At 34.5% G+C, this 20,742-nt stretch overlaps 2 protein-coding genes across 2 annotated transcripts in view; both read left to right on the top strand.

The window, feature by feature from the left end:
- nek8 (NIMA related kinase 8) overlaps positions 1-3,955 on the top strand; it is a 73,531-nt gene extending 69,576 nt beyond the window's left edge. The window contains exons 16-17 of the transcript XR_010000063.1: positions 2,248-2,299; positions 3,880-3,955. The gene's annotated coding sequence lies outside the window, so the exon portion shown is untranslated. The remainder of the gene's footprint in view (positions 1-2,247; positions 2,300-3,879) is intronic.
- Positions 1-20,742, top strand: part of traf4 (TNF receptor associated factor 4) — a 30,686-nt gene that overhangs the window by 8,759 nt on the left and 1,185 nt on the right. Inside the window, exons 2-7 of the mRNA XM_062959014.1 lie at positions 2,248-2,299; positions 3,880-3,984; positions 6,049-6,210; positions 16,804-16,965; positions 19,110-19,265; positions 20,219-20,742. The exon at positions 20,219-20,742 is cut by the window's right edge and continues 1,185 nt beyond it. Coding sequence (XP_062815084.1) covers positions 2,248-2,299; positions 3,880-3,984; positions 6,049-6,210; positions 16,804-16,965; positions 19,110-19,265; positions 20,219-20,742 — 1,161 coding nt within the window. The remainder of the gene's footprint in view (positions 1-2,247; positions 2,300-3,879; positions 3,985-6,048; positions 6,211-16,803; positions 16,966-19,109; positions 19,266-20,218) is intronic.

The raw sequence follows: 20,742 nt of genomic DNA, 5'->3' as shown, positions 1-20,742 counted from the left end.
TAAATTTGTAAATACAGTAATGACTACATAACATTACTGCGTATTGAACTGCTTTGTCTGTCTAATTTGTTGTAAAACATGATGTTTTGGTGCTTAATTTGTAAAATCATAACTTAATTTGATGTTTAATAGGCTTTTCCTTAATGCCTCCTTATTATCCAACATACTCGCTTATCCAACATTCTGCTGGCCCGTTTATGTTGGATAAGTGAGACTCTACTGTACCACTATACTGCAATATTATTAGTAATTTATTTATTATTATTTATTAGCGACATTTATATCCCGCCCTTCTCACCCCAAAGGGGACTCAGGGCAGTTTACAAGTATATATACATACAATATATTATATTACAATATATAATATAAATATACAATTTTAATTGGTAAGCCTCTCTATTACATGTAATATTGCTAATAATATTGCAGTATAGTAGTATAGTTCAGTAGAGTAATATATAATGCTAATATTGGGCTATGCTAATAATATAATATATTGTAGGTGTGTATTTATTTATTATTTATTATTATTTATTAGCAACATTTATATCCTGACCTTTTCACCCCGAAGGCTTGCAAGTTATATATACATATAATACATTATATTACTAATATAGCACAATATAAGCATTATACTATATTGTACTATACCACTATATTGCAATATTATTCGTAATTTATTTATTATTATTTATTAGCGACATTTATATCCTGACCTTTTCACCCCGAAGGCTTGCAAGTTATATTTACATACAATACATTATATTACTAATATAGCACAATATAAGCATTATACTATATTGTACTATACCACTATATTGCAATATTATTCGTAATTTATTTGTTATTTATTAGCGACATTTATATCCCGCCCTTTTCACTCCGAAGGCTTGCAAGTTATATATACATATAATATATTATATTACTAACATAGCACAATATAAGCATTATACTATATTGTACTATACCACTATATTGCAATATTATTCGTAATTTATTTATTATTTATTAGCGACATTTATATCCCGCCCTTTTCACTCCGAAGGCTTGCAAGTTATATATACATATAATATATTATATTACTAACATAGCACAATATAAGCATTATACTATATTGTACTATACCACTATATTGCAATATTATTCGTAATTTATTTATTATTTATTAGCGACATTTATATCCCGCCCTTTTCACTCCGAAGGCTTGCAAGTTATATATACATATAATATATTATATTACTAATATAGCACAATATAAGCATTATACTATTTTGTACTATACCACTATATTGCAATATTATTCGTAATTTATTTATTATTTATTAGCGACATTTATATCCCGCCCTTTTCACTCCGAAGGCTTGCAAGTTATATATACATATAATATATTATATTACTAATATAGCACAATATTTTTCTTGCACCCCAAGTACATCTGGCCATTGCCAAAGAGTATTTAACTCTGCCTACATGGCACTAAAGTATATTTATATGTTGATTGTTTCTATTGATTTTATGTAATGTTTGCTTTATTTGCATTGAATTTTTGTCTGGATGTATCTTGTATGCCGCTCATCTCCATAAATGAGCGGGATAGAAATGAGGTTAATAATTTTACGAATGTTTTAATGTAACTTGAATTTTAAATTGAGTTGAAATGTGATTGTAATTGTTTATAAGTGTTATCTATTTGTAAGCCACCCTGAGTCTCCTCTTATTGGGTGAGAAGGTCTGGGAAGAAATACTGTCATAAATAAATAAAGTATTCTGTGTCAAAAAAAAAATAAAAAAAAATATAGCACAATATAAGCGTTATACTATATTGTACTATACTACATAGCATTACTCATATTGAACTACTTTTTCTGTCTAATTTGTTGTAAAACATGATGTGAATGTTGCAGCGTGAATGTTGCAGTTAATCGCCTTAATTAGCATTGAATAGCTTCATCTCCTGGCTTCTTCCTGCCTGGGGGCATCCTTTGTTAGCTGCCCCTAGTTCCCATGTCTCAGAGTAATTGCTTCTTCTTTACTGTTCTGATTTTTGATTGTTTTAATACTGGTAGCCAGATTTTGTTCATTTTCACGTCAGGAGAGAATGCTTCTGGAACATGGCCACACAGCCCGGAAAACATACAACAACCCTGTGATCCTGGCCATGAAAGCCTTCGACAACACATATTGCCACTGAGTTATGCTTCACTGTATATTTTTTATTATCACTCATCTCTTTATTTCTTCTTGCAGCGAAGGCGTCTTCAAGTGTCCCGAAGACCAATTACCCCTGGACTATGCCAAGGTGAGCGTATTATTATTATTATTATTATCAACACAACGACGTTGTATGGCACAGCAAACAAGATAGATATGCTGGATTTCGTTTCGCAAAACCACAAGTCGAACACTTCCCAAGTGTCTAGGACTCTGTGATGTATTATTATTATTATTATTATTTTTATTATTTTATTATGACACAGCAAACAAGATAGATATGCTGGATTTCGTTTCGCAAAACCACAAGTCGAACACTTCCCAAGTGTCTAGGACTCTGTGATGTATTATTATTATTATTATTATTATTATTATTATTATTATTATTATTATGACACAGCAAACAAGATAGATATGCTGGATTTCGTTTCACAAAACCACAAGTCGAACACTTCCCAAGTGTCTAGGACTCTGTGATGTATTATTATTATTATTATTATTATTATTATTATTATTTTATTATGACACAGCAAACAAGATAGACATGCTGGATTTCGTTTCACAAAACCACAAGTCGAACACTTCCCAAGTGTCTAGGACTCTGTGATGTATTATTATTATTATTATTATTATTATTATTTTATTATGACACAGCAAACAAGATAGATATGCTGGATTTCGTTTTGCAAAACCACAAGTCGAACACTTCCCAAGTGTCTAGGACTCTGTGATGTATTATTATTATTATTATTATTATTATTATTTTATTATGACACAGCAAACAAGATAGATATGCTGGATTTCGTTTCGCAAAACCACAAGTCGAACACTTCCCAAGTGTCTAGGACTCTGTGATGTATTATTATTATTATTATTATTATTTTATTATGTCACAGCAAACAAGATAGATATGCTGGATTTCGTTTCGCAAAACCACAAGTCGAACACTTCCCAAGTGTCTAGGACTGTGTGATGTATTATTATTATTATTATTATTATTATTATTATTATTATTATTATTATTATTATTTTATTATGACACAGCAAACAAGATAGATATGCTGGATTTCGTTTCGCAAAACCACAAGCCGAACACTTCCCAAGTGTCTAGGACTCTGTGATGTATTTTCTGATGATGTGTGCAGATCCCAGTAGGGTGGCCTTTTGCAGTTGGCAGATCGTAATTTTGTCAATGTCTATTGTTTCCAAATGCCAGCTAAGATCTTTTGGCACGGCACCCAGTGTGCCCATCACCACCAGGACCACCTGCACTGGTTTCTGCCATAGTCTTTGAAGTTCAATCTTGAGGTCCTGATAGCGGCTGAGTTTTTCCTGTTGTTTTTCACCTGGGATGGCGACATCAATGATCCAAACCTTTTTCTTTTCCACAACTGTGATGTCTGGTGTGTTGTGTTCCAGAACTTTGTCAGTCTGGATTCGGAAGTCCCACAGTATCTTTGCGTGCTCATTTTCCAATACTTTTGCAGGTTTGTGATCCCACCAGTTCTTTGCTGCTGGGAGGTGGTACTTATTATTATTATTATTATTATTATTATTATTATTATTATTATTATTATTATTATTATTATTATTATTGCAAACTCCAGCCCTTCCTACAGGTGTTTTGGGTGTCAACACAGCCAGAAATATGTCTCTCTGTTTCCCCAGATCTATCCGGACCCCGATCTGGAGGCGCAGGTCCTCAACCTGACCATCCGTTGCATCCACAGCGAAGAGGGCTGCCGTTGGAGCGGAACCATCCGCCACTTGCAGGTAACGGGTGCGGATGATGCCGTCGGGGTCTCGGGAGGAAACGTAACCCCGTCTTTTTCTTCTAAACCCGGGGTCCCCAAACTTTTTAAACAGGAGGCCGGTTCACGATCCTTCGGACCGTTGGAGGGCCGGACTATAGTTGCCCACCGAGCAATAATAATAATTATCCAAATCCAAATTTATTTAATGCTTAGACCAGGGGTCCCCAAACTAAGGCCCGGGGGCCGGATGCGGCCCTCCAAGATCATTTACCTGGCCCCCGCCCTCAAGTTTTATAATATAATATTTTATATCATTTTAAATAATATAATAATTGTATCTACATATAATATTGATAGTAATATTATAATGTTATACAATATAATGCTAATAATAATACCATATAATAATATTAATTATATGTTATATAATATAAAAACAGGAGACGTGTATTCGTCTCCTGTTTTTAACATTTTATTTTGTACTAGCTGTGCCCGGCCACGCGTTGCTGTGGCAAAGTGGTGGTGGTACTGGTTAAAAGTTGTTGTGGAATTTTTATTTGACGTTATTTGTATTTGTTTTATTATTATTTATTATTATTTATTATTATATGTTTTATTATTTTGTTGTATTATTTTTAGTTATTTTGTTATAGTATTTTATTGTATTAATTTTTTTAGTGTTTTTAATTATTTTTATTGTATTATTTGTATTTATTTTATTTTTTATTCTTTTATTAACACTGGGCTGAGTGGGTTGCTAGGAGACCAAGTGGGCGGAGCTTAGCCTTCTAAGTGGCAGCAATTGGATAAAAGCAATTATTCCTCTCTCTCTAAGTAGGACTTTATTTTTCTTTTCTTTTTGTTGTATCAACCTAGAGGCGTGGGTGATGGGTTGTGTTGTCAAATTTCGAGGTTGGGGGGCCTGTAGTTTTGTTGTTTTGTGGGTCGCCGTGATGCCATCACTCTTTTATATATATAGATGTTGTTTTTTATGACTGTTTTATTGATGCTGATGTTTTATTGTTGGGATATTTGTTTTATTGTTTTGCTGTTTTTTGTTATATTGTTGTGTTGGGCCAGGCCCCATGTAAGCCTCCCCGAGTCCCTTTGGGGAAATGGGGCGGGGTATAAGAATAAAGTTGTTATTATTATTATTATTATTATTATTATTATTATTATTATTATTATTATTATTATTTTATATAATATTACAATATAGTGGAATAGTTCAACATAGTAATATATAATGCTAATATTGTGCTATGCTAATAATATAATGTATGTACATACAGCTGCTCTGACTCCCTAATAATGCAAAAGGCCACCCTACTGGGATCTGCATGCATCATCCGAAAATACATCACACAGTCCTAGATACTAGGGAAGTGTTCGACTTGTGATTTTGTGATATGAAATCCAGCATGTCTATCTTGTTTCCTGTGTCATAATAATAATATTAATATTAATAATAATAATAATACATCACACAGTCCTAGACACTTGGGAAGTGTTTGACTTGTGATTTTGTGATATGAAATACAGCTTATCTATCTTGTTTGCTGTGTCATAATAAAATAATAATAATAATGAGGGTTGGAAGAGACCCTTTGGGCCATTGAGTCCAACCCCCTTCTGCCTTTGTGCACCAAAAGCACTAGCAAAGCACCCCTGACAGATGGCCACCCAGCCTCAATGTTAATAATAATAATAATAATAATAATAATAATAATAATAATAATAATAATAATAATGAGGGTTGGAAGAGACCCTTTGGGCCATTGAGTCCAACACCCTTCTGCCTTTGTGCACCAAAAAGCACTAGCAAAGCACCCCTGACAGATGGCCACCCAGCCTCAATGTTAATAATAATAATAATAATAATAATAATAATAATAATAATAATAATAATAATAAGGGTTGTAAGAGAAGAAGAGACCCCTTGGGTCATTTAGTCCAACCCCCTTCTGCCCTAGTGCCATGGGGGCCGGATAAATGGCTTTGATGGGCCGCATGTGGCCCGCGGGCCGTAGTTTGGGGACCCCTGTTCCAAATCATGTCCTTTGTTCCCGCTCCCTCCGCCAAGGCCCACCTGGGCACCTGCAGCTTCAACGTGGTGCCGTGCCCCAACCGCTGCGGAGTCAAGCTCAGCCGCCGGGACCTCCCGCCTCACCTCCAGCACGACTGCCCACAGCGGCACCTCAAGTGCGAGTTTTGCGGGGCCGACTTCACCGGAGAGGCCTACGAGGTGAGGAGCTTGGGAGACCACGGGTGGGCCGGGCTGTGATAAATCACTACTGAGTTCGAAGCCCGGGTCGGGTTAAGCCCCCGACCATTAAATAGCCTGGCTTGCTGTTTACTTAAGCATCTGTCAACTAGGAAATTTAGGTACGCTTTATGCGGGAGGCTAATTTAACTAATTGACAACACCATAAAAGTGCCAGCAGCACATGGAAAGGAATGAGGAAGTACAGCCCTCGGTGTCACTCGTGGATGATGAAGCAACAGCTCCCCCTGTGGCTGGAATCGATCATACTGCTGGAAATGTTAAATTGCCTCCGTGTGTCCGATGGCAATGAATTTTTGCTATATATATGTTCATTGTAATCAGCCCTGAGTCCCCTTCAGGGTGAGAAGGGCGGGATATAAATACCGTAAATAAATAATAAATAAATATATACATACAATACATTATATTACTAATATAGCACAATATAAGCATTATACTATATTGTCCTATACCACTATATTGCAATAGTATTAGGAATTTATTTATTATTATTTATTAGCGACATTTATATCCCACCCTTCTCACCCCGAAGGCTTGCAAGTTATATTTACATACAATACATTATATTACTAATATAGCACAATATAAGCATTATACTATATTGTACCACATCACTATATTGCAATAGTATTAGTAATTTATTTATTATTATTACTGATATAGCACAATATAAGCATTATACTATATTGTACCACATCACTATATTGCAATAGTATTAGTAATTTATTTATTATTATTACTGATATAGCACAATATAAGCATTATACTATATTGTACTATACCACTATATTGCAATATTATTATTATTATTGTTATTATTTATTAGCGACATTTATATCCCACCCTTCTCACCCCGAAGGCTTGCAAGTTATATTTACATACAATGCATTATATTGCTAATATAGCACAATATAAGCATTATACTATATTGTCCTATACCACTATATTGCAATAGTATTAGGAATTTATTTATTATTATTTATTAGCGACATTTATATCCCACCCTTCTCACCCCAAAGGCTTGCAAGTTATATTTACATACAATACATTATATTACTAATATAGCACAATATAAGCATTATACTATATTGTACCACATCACTATATTGCAATAGTATTAGTAATTTATTTATTATTATTACTGATATAGCACAATATAAGCATTATACTATATTGTACTATACCACTATATTGCAATATTAGGAATGTATTTGTTATTATTTATTAGCGACATTTATATCCCACCCTTCTCACCCCAAAGGCTTGCAAGTTATATTTAAATACAATATATTATATTACTAATATAGCACAATATAAGCATTATACTATATTGTCCTATACCACTATATTGCAATAGTATTAGGAATTTATTTATTATTATTTATTAGCGACATTTATATCCCACCCTTCTCACCCCGAAGGCTTGCAAGTTATATTTACATACAATACATTATATTACTAATATAGCACAATATAAGCATTATACTATATTGTACCACATCACTATATTGCAATAGTATTAGTAATTTATTTATTATTATTACTGATATAGCACAATATAAGCATTATACTATATTGTACTATACCACTATATTGCAATATTATTATTATTATTGTTATTATTTATTAGCGACATTTATATCCCACCCTTCTCACCCCGAAGGCTTGCAAGTTATATTTACATACAATACATTATATTACTAATATAGCACAATATAAGCATTATACTATATTGTACCACACCACTATATTGCAATAGTATTAGTAATTTATTTATTATTATTACTGATATAGCACAATATAAGCATTATACTATATTGTACTATACCACTATATTGCAATATTATTATTATTATTGTTATTATTTATTAGCGACATTTATATCCCACCCTTCTCACCCTGAAGGTTTGCAAGTTATATTTACATACAATACATTATATTACTAATATAGCACAATATAAGCATTATACTATATTGTACTATACCACTATATTGCAATATTATTAGGAATTTATTTATTATTATTTATTAGCGACATTTATATCCCACCCTTCTCACCCCGAAGGCTTGCAAGTTATATATGCATACAATACATTATATTACTAATATAGCACAATATAAGCATTATACTATATTGTACCACACCACTATATTGCAATAGTATTAGTAATTTATTTATTATTATTACTGATATAGCACAATATAAGCATTATACTATATTGTACTATGCCACTATATTGCAATATTATTAGTAATATATTATTATTACCGATATAGCACAATATAAGCATTATACAATATTGTACTATACCACTATATTGCAATATTATTCATAATTTTTTATTATTACTAATATAGCACAATATAAGCATTATACTATATTGTACTATGCCACTATATTGCAATATTATTAGTAATATATTATTATTTCCAATATAGCACAATATAAGCATTATACAATATTGTACTATACCACTATATTGCAATAGTATTAGTAATTTATTTATTATTATTATTTATTAGCGACATTTATATCCCGCCCTTCTCACCCCGAAGGGGACTCAGGGCGGTTTACAAGTATATATACATACAATATATTATATTACATTACAATATATAATATAAATATACCATTTTAATTGGTAAGCCGATCTATATATTACATGTAATATATACTACATGTAATATTGCTAATATTACAGTATAGTGGTATAGTTCAGTAGAGTAATATATAATGTTAATATTGGGCTATGCTAATAATATACTGTATTGTGTGTACATATTTATTTATTATTATTTATTTATTAGCGACATTTATATTCCGCCCTTCTCACCCCGAAGGGGACTCAGGCCGGCTTGCAAGTTATATATACATACAATACATTATATTACTAATATAGCACAATATGAGCATTATACTATATTGTACTATACCACTATATTGCAATAGTATTATTAATTTATTTATTATTATTTATTAGCGACATTTATATCCTGCCGTTCTCACCCCAAAGGGGACTCGGTGGTTTACAAGTATATATATACATACAATACATTATATTACTAATATAGCACAATATAAGCATTATATATTACTATATTGTACTATACTGCTATATGCAATAGTATTAGTAATTTATTATTATTACTAATATAGCACAATATAATATTATATTGTACTATACTACTATATTGCAATATTATTAATAATGTATTTATTATTTTTTATTTATTAGCGACATTTATATCCCGCCGTTCTCACCCCAAATGGGACTCAGGGCGGCTTGCAAGATATATATACATACAATACATTATATTACTAATATAGCACAATATAAACATTATATATTACTATATTGTACTATACCACTATATTGCAATAGTATTAGTAATTTATTATTATTACTAATATAGCACAATATAAGCATTATATATTACTATATTGTACTATACCACTATATTGCAATACTATTAGTAATTTATTTATTATTATTTATTAGCAATAAATCAAAATGGTCAGTAAGTAAATAATACCAATATATGGTGGAGCAAATGGAATTTGAAATTATAAATGTTGTAAAAACTAATGAAAATAGAACAAGAGAAATGGAAGAAAGATGGGCAAGAGTAAAGAACTATATCATGAATCAATGTGGAGATCAAGCCATAAGAAATAAGATACAAATGTTATATAGTATATAGGATGAAAATATAGGATAAATATAAAGATATAAAGATTGTCTCACAAAGAAACAAATATGTAAAAAGAAAACTATCCTCGTGTTGGTGGTGGGAATTGTAAATGTTTTGTATGTCTACAATATGTATTTTTTGTGTTATAAAAAAATAAAAATTTGTAAAAAAAACATACAATACATTATATTACTAATATAGCAAAATATAAACATTATATATTACTATATTGTACTATACCACTATATTGCAATATTATTATTAATTTATTATTATTTATTAGCGACATTTATATCTTGCCCTTCTCACCTCAAAGGGGACTCAGGGTGGTTTCTAAGTATATATACATACAATATATATAATATAAATATACAATTATAATTGGTAAGCCTCTCTATATATTACATGTAATATTGCTAATAATATTACAGTATAGTGGTATAGTTCAGTAGCGTAATATATAATGCTAATATTGGGCTATGCTAATAATATAATATATTGTAGGTGCGTGTTTATTTATTTATTATTATTTGCGACATTTATATCCCACCCTTCTCACCCCAACGGCTAGCAAGTTAAATATACATATAATACATTATATTACTAATATAGCACAATATAAGTATTATATACTGTACTGCAATATTATGAGTAATTTATTTATTATTATTTATTAGCGACATTTATATCCTGCCCTTATCACCCCGAAGGCTTGCAAGTTATATATACATACAATACATTATATTATTAATATAGCAAAATATAAACATTATATATTACTATATTGTACTATACCACTATATTGCAATATTATTATTAATTTATTATTATTTATTAGCGACATTTATATCCCGCCCTTCTCACCTCAAAGGGGACTCAGGGTGGTTTCTAAGTATATATACATACAATATATTATATTACAATATATAATATAAATATACAATTATAATTGGTAAGCCTCTCTATATATTACATGTAATATTGCTAATAATATTCCAGTATAGTGGTATAGTTCAGTAGCGTAATATATAATGCTAATATTGGGCTATGCTAATAATATAATATATTGTAGGTGCGTGTTTATTTATTTATTATTATTTGCGACATTTATATCCCACCCTTCTCACCCCAACGGCTAGCAAGTTAAATTTACATATAATACATTATATTACTAATATAGCACAATATAAGTATTATACTATATTGTACTATACTGCAATATTATGAGTAATTTATTTATTATTATTTATTAGCGACATTTATATCCTGCCCTTATCACCCCGAAGGCTTGCAAGTTATATATACATACAATACATTATATTATTAATATAGCACAATATAAGCATTATATATTACTATATTGTACTACACCACTATATTGCAATATTATTAGTAATTTATTTATTATTAGTTATTAGCGACATTTATATCCCGCCCTTCTCACCCCGAAGGGGATTCAGGGCGGTTTACAAGTATATATACATACAATATATTATATTACAATATATAATATAAATATACATTTTTAATTGTTAAGCCGCTCTATATATTACATGTAATATTGCTAATAATATTGCAGTATAGTTCAGTAGAGTAATATATAATGCTAATATGGGGCTATATTGTAGGTGTGTATTTATTTATTAATTATTTATTATTTGCGACATTTATATCCTGCCCTTATCACCCCGAAGGCTTGCAAGTTATATATACATACAATACATTATATTACTAATATAGCACAATATAAGCATTATACTTTATTGCACTATACCACTATATTGCAATATTATTAGTAATTTATTATTATTATTATTATTATTATTATTATTATTTATTAGCGACATTTATATCCCCCCCTTCTCACCCCAAAGGGGACTCAGGGCAGTTTACAAGTTATATATACATACAATATATTATATTACTAATATAGCACAATATAAGCATTATATATTATTATATTGTACTATACCACTATATTGCAATAGTATTAGTAATTTATTATTATTATTACTATTATAGCACAATAGAAGCATTATACTATATTGTACTATGCCACTATATTGCAATAGTATTAGTAATTTATTATTATTACTAATGTAGCACAATATAAGCATTATATATTACTATATTGTACTATACCACTATATTGCAATAGTATTAGTAATTTATTTATTACTATTATTTATTAATGACCTTTATATCCCCCCTTCTCACCCCGAAAGGGATTCAGGGTGGCTTATAAGTTATATGTAGATACAATATATTATATTACAGTATATAATATAAATACACAATTATAATTGGTAAGCCGCTCTATATATTACATGTAATATTGCTAGTAATATTCCAGTATAGTGGTATAGTTCAGTAGAGTAATATATAATGCTAATATTGGGCTATGCTAATAATATAATATATTGTAGGTGTGTGTTTATTTATTTATTATTATTTGCGACATTTATATCCCGCCCTTCTCTCCCCGAAGGCTTGCAAGTTATATATACATACATACAATACATTATATTACAAATATAGCACAATATAAGCATTATACTTTATTGCACTATACCACTATATTGCAATATTATTAGTAATTTATTTATTATTATTATTATTATTATTATTTATTAGCGACATTTATATCCCCCCCTTCTCACCCCAAAGGGGACTCAAGGCAGTTTACAAGTTATATATTATATTACTAATATAGCACAATATAAGCATTATATATTACTATATTGTACTATACCACTATATTGCAATAGTATTAGTAATTTATTATTATTACTAATATAGCACAATATAAGCATTATATATTACTATATTGTACTATACCACTATATTGCAATAGTATTAGTAATTTATTATTATTACTAATATAGCACAATATAAGCATATATTACTATATTGTACTATACCACAATATTGCAATAGTATTAGTAATTTATTATTATTACTAATATAGCACAATATAAGCATTATACTATATTGTACTATACCACTATATTGCATTATTATTAGTAATTTTTTTATTATTATTTATTAGCAACATTTATATCAAGCCCTTCTCACCCCAAAGGGGACTCAGGGTGGTTTACAAGTATATATACATGCAATATATTATATTACAATATATAATATAAATACACAATTATAATTGGTATGCCGCTCTATATATTACATGTAATATTGCTAGTAATATTCCAGTATAGTGGTATAGTTCAGTAGAGTAATATATAATGCTAATATTGGGCTATGCTAATAATATAATATATTGTAGGTGTGTGTTTATTTATTTATTATTATTTGCGACATTTATATCCCGCCCTTCTCTCCCCGAAGGCTTGCAAGTTATATATACATACAATACATTATATTACAAATATAGCACAATATAAGCATTATACTTTATTGCACTATACCACTATATTGCAATATTATTAGTAATTTATTATTATTATTATTATTATTATTATTATTTATTAGCGACATTTATATCCCCCCCTTCTCACCCCAAAGGGGACTCAAGGCAGTTTACAAGTTATATATTATATTACTAATATAGCACAATATAAGCATTATATATTACTATATTGTACTATACCACTATATTGCAATAGTATTAGTAATTTATTATTATTACTAATATAGCACAATATAAGCATTATATATTACTATATTGTACTATACCACTATATTGCAATAGTATTAGTAATTTATTATTATTACTAATATAGCACAATATAAGCATTATACTATATTGTACTATGCCACTATATTGCAATATTGTTAGTAATATTACATGTAATATAAATACACAATTATGGGGTGAGAAGGGTGGGATATAAATGTCGCTAATAAATAATAATAATAATAATAATAATAATAAATTACTAATACTATTGCAATATAGTGGTATAGTACAATATAGTATAATGCTTATATAAATATATAAATATGTACGTACAATATATAATAGCACAATATTAGCATTGTATTTTACTGTAGTGTACTATACCACTATATTGTAATATTATTAGCAATATTACATGTAATATATAAAATATATAGTTAATATTATATTGTATTATTAGTGTATTTTATGACATATTATTAATATTATATATTATTGTATATTATGTACAATATATTATTAGCATAGCATGTAGAGCAGGGGCCCTTGGATTCTAAATATAATAATTAGATTTGAGACACGAGGAGAGGTGGGTATTATTATTATTATTAATGATACACAATACACAGTATACCACAAACAAGATTTATTTACAAATCAAATGAAGATACAATATATTATTAGCATAGGACAATATCAGCATTAAATTACTATATTGTACTATATCACTATACTGTAATATTATTAGTAATATTACATTTCATATATAATTAATATATTAGTATAATATTGAATTACATTATGATATTGTCAATATAAGTATATATACAATAATATATAATTAAAATTATATTATTAGTATAATATTGTATTACATTATGATATTGTCCATATAAGTATATATACAATAATATATAATTAAAATTATATTATTAGTATAATATTGTATTACATTATGATATTGTCAATATTATAAGTATATATATACAATATATTATATATTTATAAATTATTGTATATTATATATGTATGATCAGTCTGCTGGCTGTTGTACTGGATCACACGTCGGACACTTCCCAAGTGTTTAGGACTGTTTGATGTATTGGCAAATCCGAGTAAGGTGGCCTTTTGCAGTGGACAGATGACCATTTTGTCAGCACGGATTGTGTTTAAATGCAGGTCAAGGTCCTTAGGCACTGTGCCCATCACCACTGGGCCCACTTTGACTGGCTCGTGCCAGAGTCTTTGCAGTTCGCTCTTTAAATCCTCCCATTGTGCCAGCTTTTCCAGTTGCTTCTCGTCAATCCTGCTGTTGCCTAGGTTTGCAACATTGACAATCCATGTTTTGTTTATCAACACAATTGTGAGGTCAGGAGTCTTGTCAGGCAAACATTCAATGCTTATATAAATAATGCAGAGCTAGATATAGATCTATAATTATAGACACCAATTTAACATATGCATTTCACCCTGAAACATTTGCAAATCCCGTGTGTGCATTTCTCCTACAATATTTGCAAGCCCTATATATATATATTCATATCTATCTAGACATGTCTGTATATATTTGTGTTCCTTTTCCCCTGTAATATTTGCAAGCCATATATATATATATATATAGACATGACTATAGATATTTCTGTATTCATTTCCCCCCTGTAGTATTTGCAAGCCCTATATATATAGGTAGGTAAGAATATATTCCTATCTATCCAGACATCTCTCTTTATATAGATATTTGCAGAGACTTGCAAACATATATATAAATATATAAAAATAATGTATATGTATTGGCTACAGATACACAGGTACCTGGATCTATATATATAAAGGATTTGCAAACATATGAGGGGAAATTCATATATAAAATTAATGTATATAGGTAGATACACATATAATTTCATTAATCGAGGCATCAGTAGGTTAAATGTTTTTGAATATTTACCGTATAAAAATAATGTATATGTATTGGCTTCAGATACACAGGTACATGGATCTATACATATAAAGGATTTGCAAAGTCCTGCAAACATATGAGGGGAAAATTCATATATAAAAATAATGTAGATAGATAGATACACATATAAAGGTACATAGAGATGGCAAAAGCTTACAAGGGGTTAATGCCTATATATCTATAGGAGAGTGCCCATTTCAGGGGAATGTATGTCTTTCGGGCTGTGTGGCCATGTTCCAGAAGTATTCTCTCCTGACGTTTCGCCCACATCTATGGCAGGCATCCTCAGAGGTTGTGAGGTATGGAGAAACTCAGCAAGGAAGGTGGAAAATCCAAGGTGAGAGAAGAACTCTTTGTCAGTTGGAGGCCAGTGTGAATGTTGTAGTTGATTGGCATTGAATAGGTTCACCTCCTGGCTTCTTCCTGCCTGGGGGCATCCTTTTTTCAGAGTCGTAAGCTGCCCCTGATTGATTCATGTCTGGAACTCCTCCGTTTTCAGAGTATTGCTTCTTATTTACTGTTCTGATTTTTTAGTTTTTTAATACTGGTAGTTCTTCTCTCACCCTGGACTTTCCACAGAGATATATAGACCTTCCTTGCTGAGTTTCTCTATACCTCACAACCTCTGAGGATGCCTGCCATAGATGTGGGCGAAACGTCAGGAGAGAATGCTTCTGGAACATGGCCATACAGCCCGGAAAACATACAACAACCCTGTGATCCCAGCCATGGGGAAAAAGTTTTCATAAGATTAATGAATATATCTATTTTTCTTCTTTCCTGACTTGCAAGGGTGTCTTTCTCTTTGCAAAACATTCCCTTGATTAAGAGCGAAGGAGGCTTTGCAAAAGAAAACACACTGATAAGGGAGGAGGAGAGAGAAATAGATCCCATATTGCAAGCAATAGCCTGGCTTATGTATGGTAATAATAATAATAATAATAATACTTTATTTATACCCCGCCACCATCTCCCCAACGGGGGCTCGGGGCGGCTTACATGGGGCCATGCCCAGAACAGTACAATATAGCAAAATATAAAAACAACATATCATAATACAATTAAACAATACAATAAATAATCATATACACTGCAACACAATATATATAAAATGCCACTAATGTTTTGTGCAGGAAGCCATGCCTCTTGTGAGAAATGCATGAGTCATTTCAGAAGCACGAGGCGGCGTGTTTCCGTGGAAGGAAGGCCTGCATGCAAATCCTCTGAATGCCTTTTTCTCTCTCTCTCTCTCTCTCCACCCCAGAACCACCAAGGCCTGTGTCCCCAGGAGAGCAGCTACTGCGAGAACAAGTGTGGGGCCCGCATGATGCGCCGGCTGCTGTCCCAGCACATGGCGGCCGAGTGCCCCAAGCGCACCCAGGCCTGCTCCTACTGCGCCAAGGAGTTCCTCTTCGACACCATCCAGGTGGGTCCCTCCTGCGGCCCCAGTGGGTTAGAAGGCCCAGTAAGGGAACCCAGTACATTCATGGGGCCCAGTCAGCTAGTGCGTCCAGGAGGTGAGCCCAGGAAGTTGACAGGGGTCAGCACACAAACCTGGAAAGTTAGCAGAACCAGTGTAATCCCTTCGTGAACCTGATAAATTAATAGACCCAGTACGGGAACCAGTAAGTTAATGAAACCAGTCAAGGAACCCGGAAAATTAGTAGAACCAGTAAGGGAACCCAGTAGGTTACTAGTAACAGTAAGGGTATTCTGTAAATTAGTGGAACCAGTAAGGGAACTCTGTAAATTAGTAGAACCAGTAAGGGAACTCTGTAAATTAGTAGAACCAGTAAGGGAACCCAGTAGGTGACTAGCAAATGGTAAAAGGAACTCTTGTAAATTACTAGTCACCTACTGGGTTCCCTTACTGGCTCCACTAATGTACAGAGTTCTCTTACTGGTTCCACTAATTTACAGAGTTCCCTTACTGGTTCCACTAATGTACAGAGTTCCCTTACTGGTTCCACTAATTTACAGAGTTCCCTTACTGGTTCCACTAATTTAAAGAGTTCCCTTACTGGTTCCACTGATTTACAGAGTTCCCTTACTGGTTCCACTGATTTACAGAGTTCTCTTACTGGTTCCACTAATTTACAGAGTTCCCTTACTGGTTCCACTGATTTACAGAGTTCCCTTACTGGTTCCACTAATGTACAGAGTTCCCTTACTGGTTCCACTAATTTACAGAGTTCCCTTACTGGTTCCACTGATTTACAGAGTTCCCTTACTGGTTCCACTGATTTACAGAGTTCTCTTACTGGTTCCACTAATTTACAGAGTTCCCTTACTGGTTCCACTGATTTACAGAGTTCCCTTACTGGTTCCACTAATGTACAGAGTTCCCTTACTGGTTCCACTAATTTACAGAGTTCCCTTACTGGTTCCACTAATTTACAGAGTTCCCTTACTGTTAGTGGAACCAGTAAGGGAACCCAGTAGGTGACTAGCAAATGGTAAAAGGAACTCTGTAAATTACTAGTAACCTACTGGGTTCCCTTACTGGTTCCACTGATTTACAGAGTTCCCTTACTGGTTCCACTAATTTACAGAGTTCCCTTACTGGTTCCACTAATTTACAGAGTTCCCTTACTGGTTCCACTGATTTACAGAGTTCCCTTACTGGTTCCACTGATTTACAGAGTTCCCTTACTGGTTCCACTGATTTACAGAGTTCCCTTACTGGTTCCACTAATGTACAGAGTTCCCTTACTGGTTCCACTAATGTACAGAGTTCCCTTACTGGTTCCACTAATTTACAGAGTTCCCTTACTGTTAGTGGAACCAGTAAGGGAACCCAGTAGGTGACTAGCAAATGGTAAAAGGAACTCTTTAAATTACTAGTAACCTACTGGGTTCCCTTACTGGTTCCACTAACAATAAGGGGATTCTGTAAATTAGTGGAACCAGTAAGAGAACCCAGTAGGTGACCAGTACCAGTAAGGGAACTCTGTGACTTGCACAATCCCATTCCCTTGCTCCTGTTTACAGTGTGGCCATGTTTTATGGCAGTTCTCACCATAGGTTATTGGGTGTTGTTCTGAGTTTAAATTGTTGTTTTAGATGCTGTTGGTTTTATTTTATTTCATTGTATTATACTGTGTGTTTATTTTATGCATTGTTTTAGGCACTTTGTGTCACACGAGCTGCCTCGGGTCACTTTAGGGAGATGGAGGCGGGGTACAAAAATAAAGTTGTTATTGTTAAATTAATAGAAACCAGTGCATTAGTCAAACCAGTAAGGGAACCCACTATGACTCCAGTGAGCGTGCAGAACTAAAAGAACGGAGGCTGTTTCCCTCCAACTGGCCAAAAATACACCCAAGAATAAAAGGTAAGCCAGACTGGAAGGCCAATCTGGAATTACTGGTTCTGCCCACTCTCCTGGGTTCCCTCACTGGTTCTTCTAACCTACTGGGTTCCCTTACTGGTCCTGCTAACTTATAGACTACACTTACTGGTTCCAGTTACATACTCTTCTGTGATCTCATTGGGTTCCTTTCCTGGTTCTACTAACATACGAGTCTCTCTCGCACCAACTCACTGTGTCCTCCTTCTCGCTCCCCGCAGAGCCACGAATACCAGTGTCCCCGCTACCCGGTGCCCTGCCCCAACCAGTGCGGGGTGCCCAGCGTCGCCAGGGAGGACCTGGGGGGCCACCTGAAGGAGAGCTGCACCACCGCCCTGGCCCTCTGCCCCTTCAAGGAGGCCGGATGCAAGCACCGGGTGAGTCTCCCCAACTCCTTACTCTTTCCAAATCAACAAGGCCACCCTTCTCGATGGTGTACAGCAGGGATTCCAGAAGTGGGCGCTGCAGCGATCCAGGGGGGCGGTGATGGCACCTATTAGGACACGGGGCGGAGCTAGAAGAGTGGGCGTGGCTTCTTCCCAAGAGCCCGAGACAGGGCTGAGCATCTATATTTCTTCTGAGAGGCCTTTTAAGACTAAAAGGCGGGGCTAAGGGCCTCTTCCCAAGAGCGTGAGACACGGTCAAGCCTCTATCTCTCTCCTGAGAGGAGTTTTAGGACTAAAGGGCAGGGCCTCTTCCCAAGAGCCTGAGATAGGGCTGAGCCTCTATATTTCTCCTGAGAGGCCTTTTAAGACTAAAGAGCAGGGCTAGGCCTCTTCCCAAGAGCATGAGACAGGGCTGAGCCTCTATATACCTCCCCTGAGACACTTGTTAGAAAACGGAGGCGGGGTATAGAGGTTCAGCCCCTTCAGGCACTTGGGAAGAGGCTCCGCCCCGTGTCCTGACAGGCACCGCAGGACAGGGATAGATGCTCAGCCCTGCCTCAGTTGCCGCAGGACAGGGATAGATGCTCAGCCCTGCCTCAGTTGCCGCAGGACAGGGATAGATGCTCAGCCCTGCCTCAGTTGCCGCAGGACAGGGATAGATGCTCAGCCCTGCTTCAGTGCTCGTAACTCTGCCCATCCCAGTCCTGGCGGCCCATTTGTGGCCCCGTCCACCTCCCTCTCACCCTCCCAGCCTTGCATCTTGGACTAAGGGGCTCAGCCCCGCCCTCTTGAGCAGGAGCCACACCCACCCCTTTTCAATAGGCACTGAGTAATAAGTTTGGGAACCACTGGTGTACAGACGTCCTGTCCATACAAGCCGAGGGCCAGTGTTCCCCTAGAGCCTCCTTGTATTTCTGCCTCTCTCTCTCTCCCCCCCCCCGCAGTGCCCCAAGCTCTCCATGGGCCGCCACCTGGACGAGAGCACCAAGCTGCACCTGGGGATGATGGGCGCCCTGGTGGCACGGCAGCGTCAGGAGCTGGCGGAGCTGCGCCGCGAGGTGGAGGAGCTGGCGCTGGGCAGCGAGGGCGTGCTGATCTGGAAGATCTCGGACTATGCCCGGAAGCTGCAGGAGGCCAAGGCCCGGAGCAACTACGAGTCCTTCAGCCCGCCCTTCTACACCCACCGCTACGGCTACAAGCTCCAGGTCTCGGCCTTCCTCAACGGGAACGGGAGCGGCGAGGGCAGCCACCTCTCGGTCTACATCCGGGTGCTCCCGGGGCAGTACGACAACTTGCTCGAGTGGCCCTTCGCCTTCCGGGTCACCTTCTCGCTCCTGGACCAGAGCGACCCCTCCCTCTCCAAGCCGCAGCACATCACCGAGACCTTCCTGCCGGACCCCAACTGGAAGAACTTCCAGAAGCCCGGCTCGGGGCGCGCCTCCCTGGACGAGAGCCTCCTGGGCTTCGG

This window comes from Anolis carolinensis, unplaced genomic scaffold, assembly GCF_035594765.1.
Source record: "Anolis carolinensis isolate JA03-04 unplaced genomic scaffold, rAnoCar3.1.pri scaffold_7, whole genome shotgun sequence".
NCBI classification, from domain to species: Eukaryota; Metazoa; Chordata; class Lepidosauria; order Squamata; family Dactyloidae; genus Anolis; species Anolis carolinensis.
The sequence above is the reverse complement of the archived record's forward strand: the minus strand, read 5'-3'. Positions and strand labels throughout refer to the sequence as shown.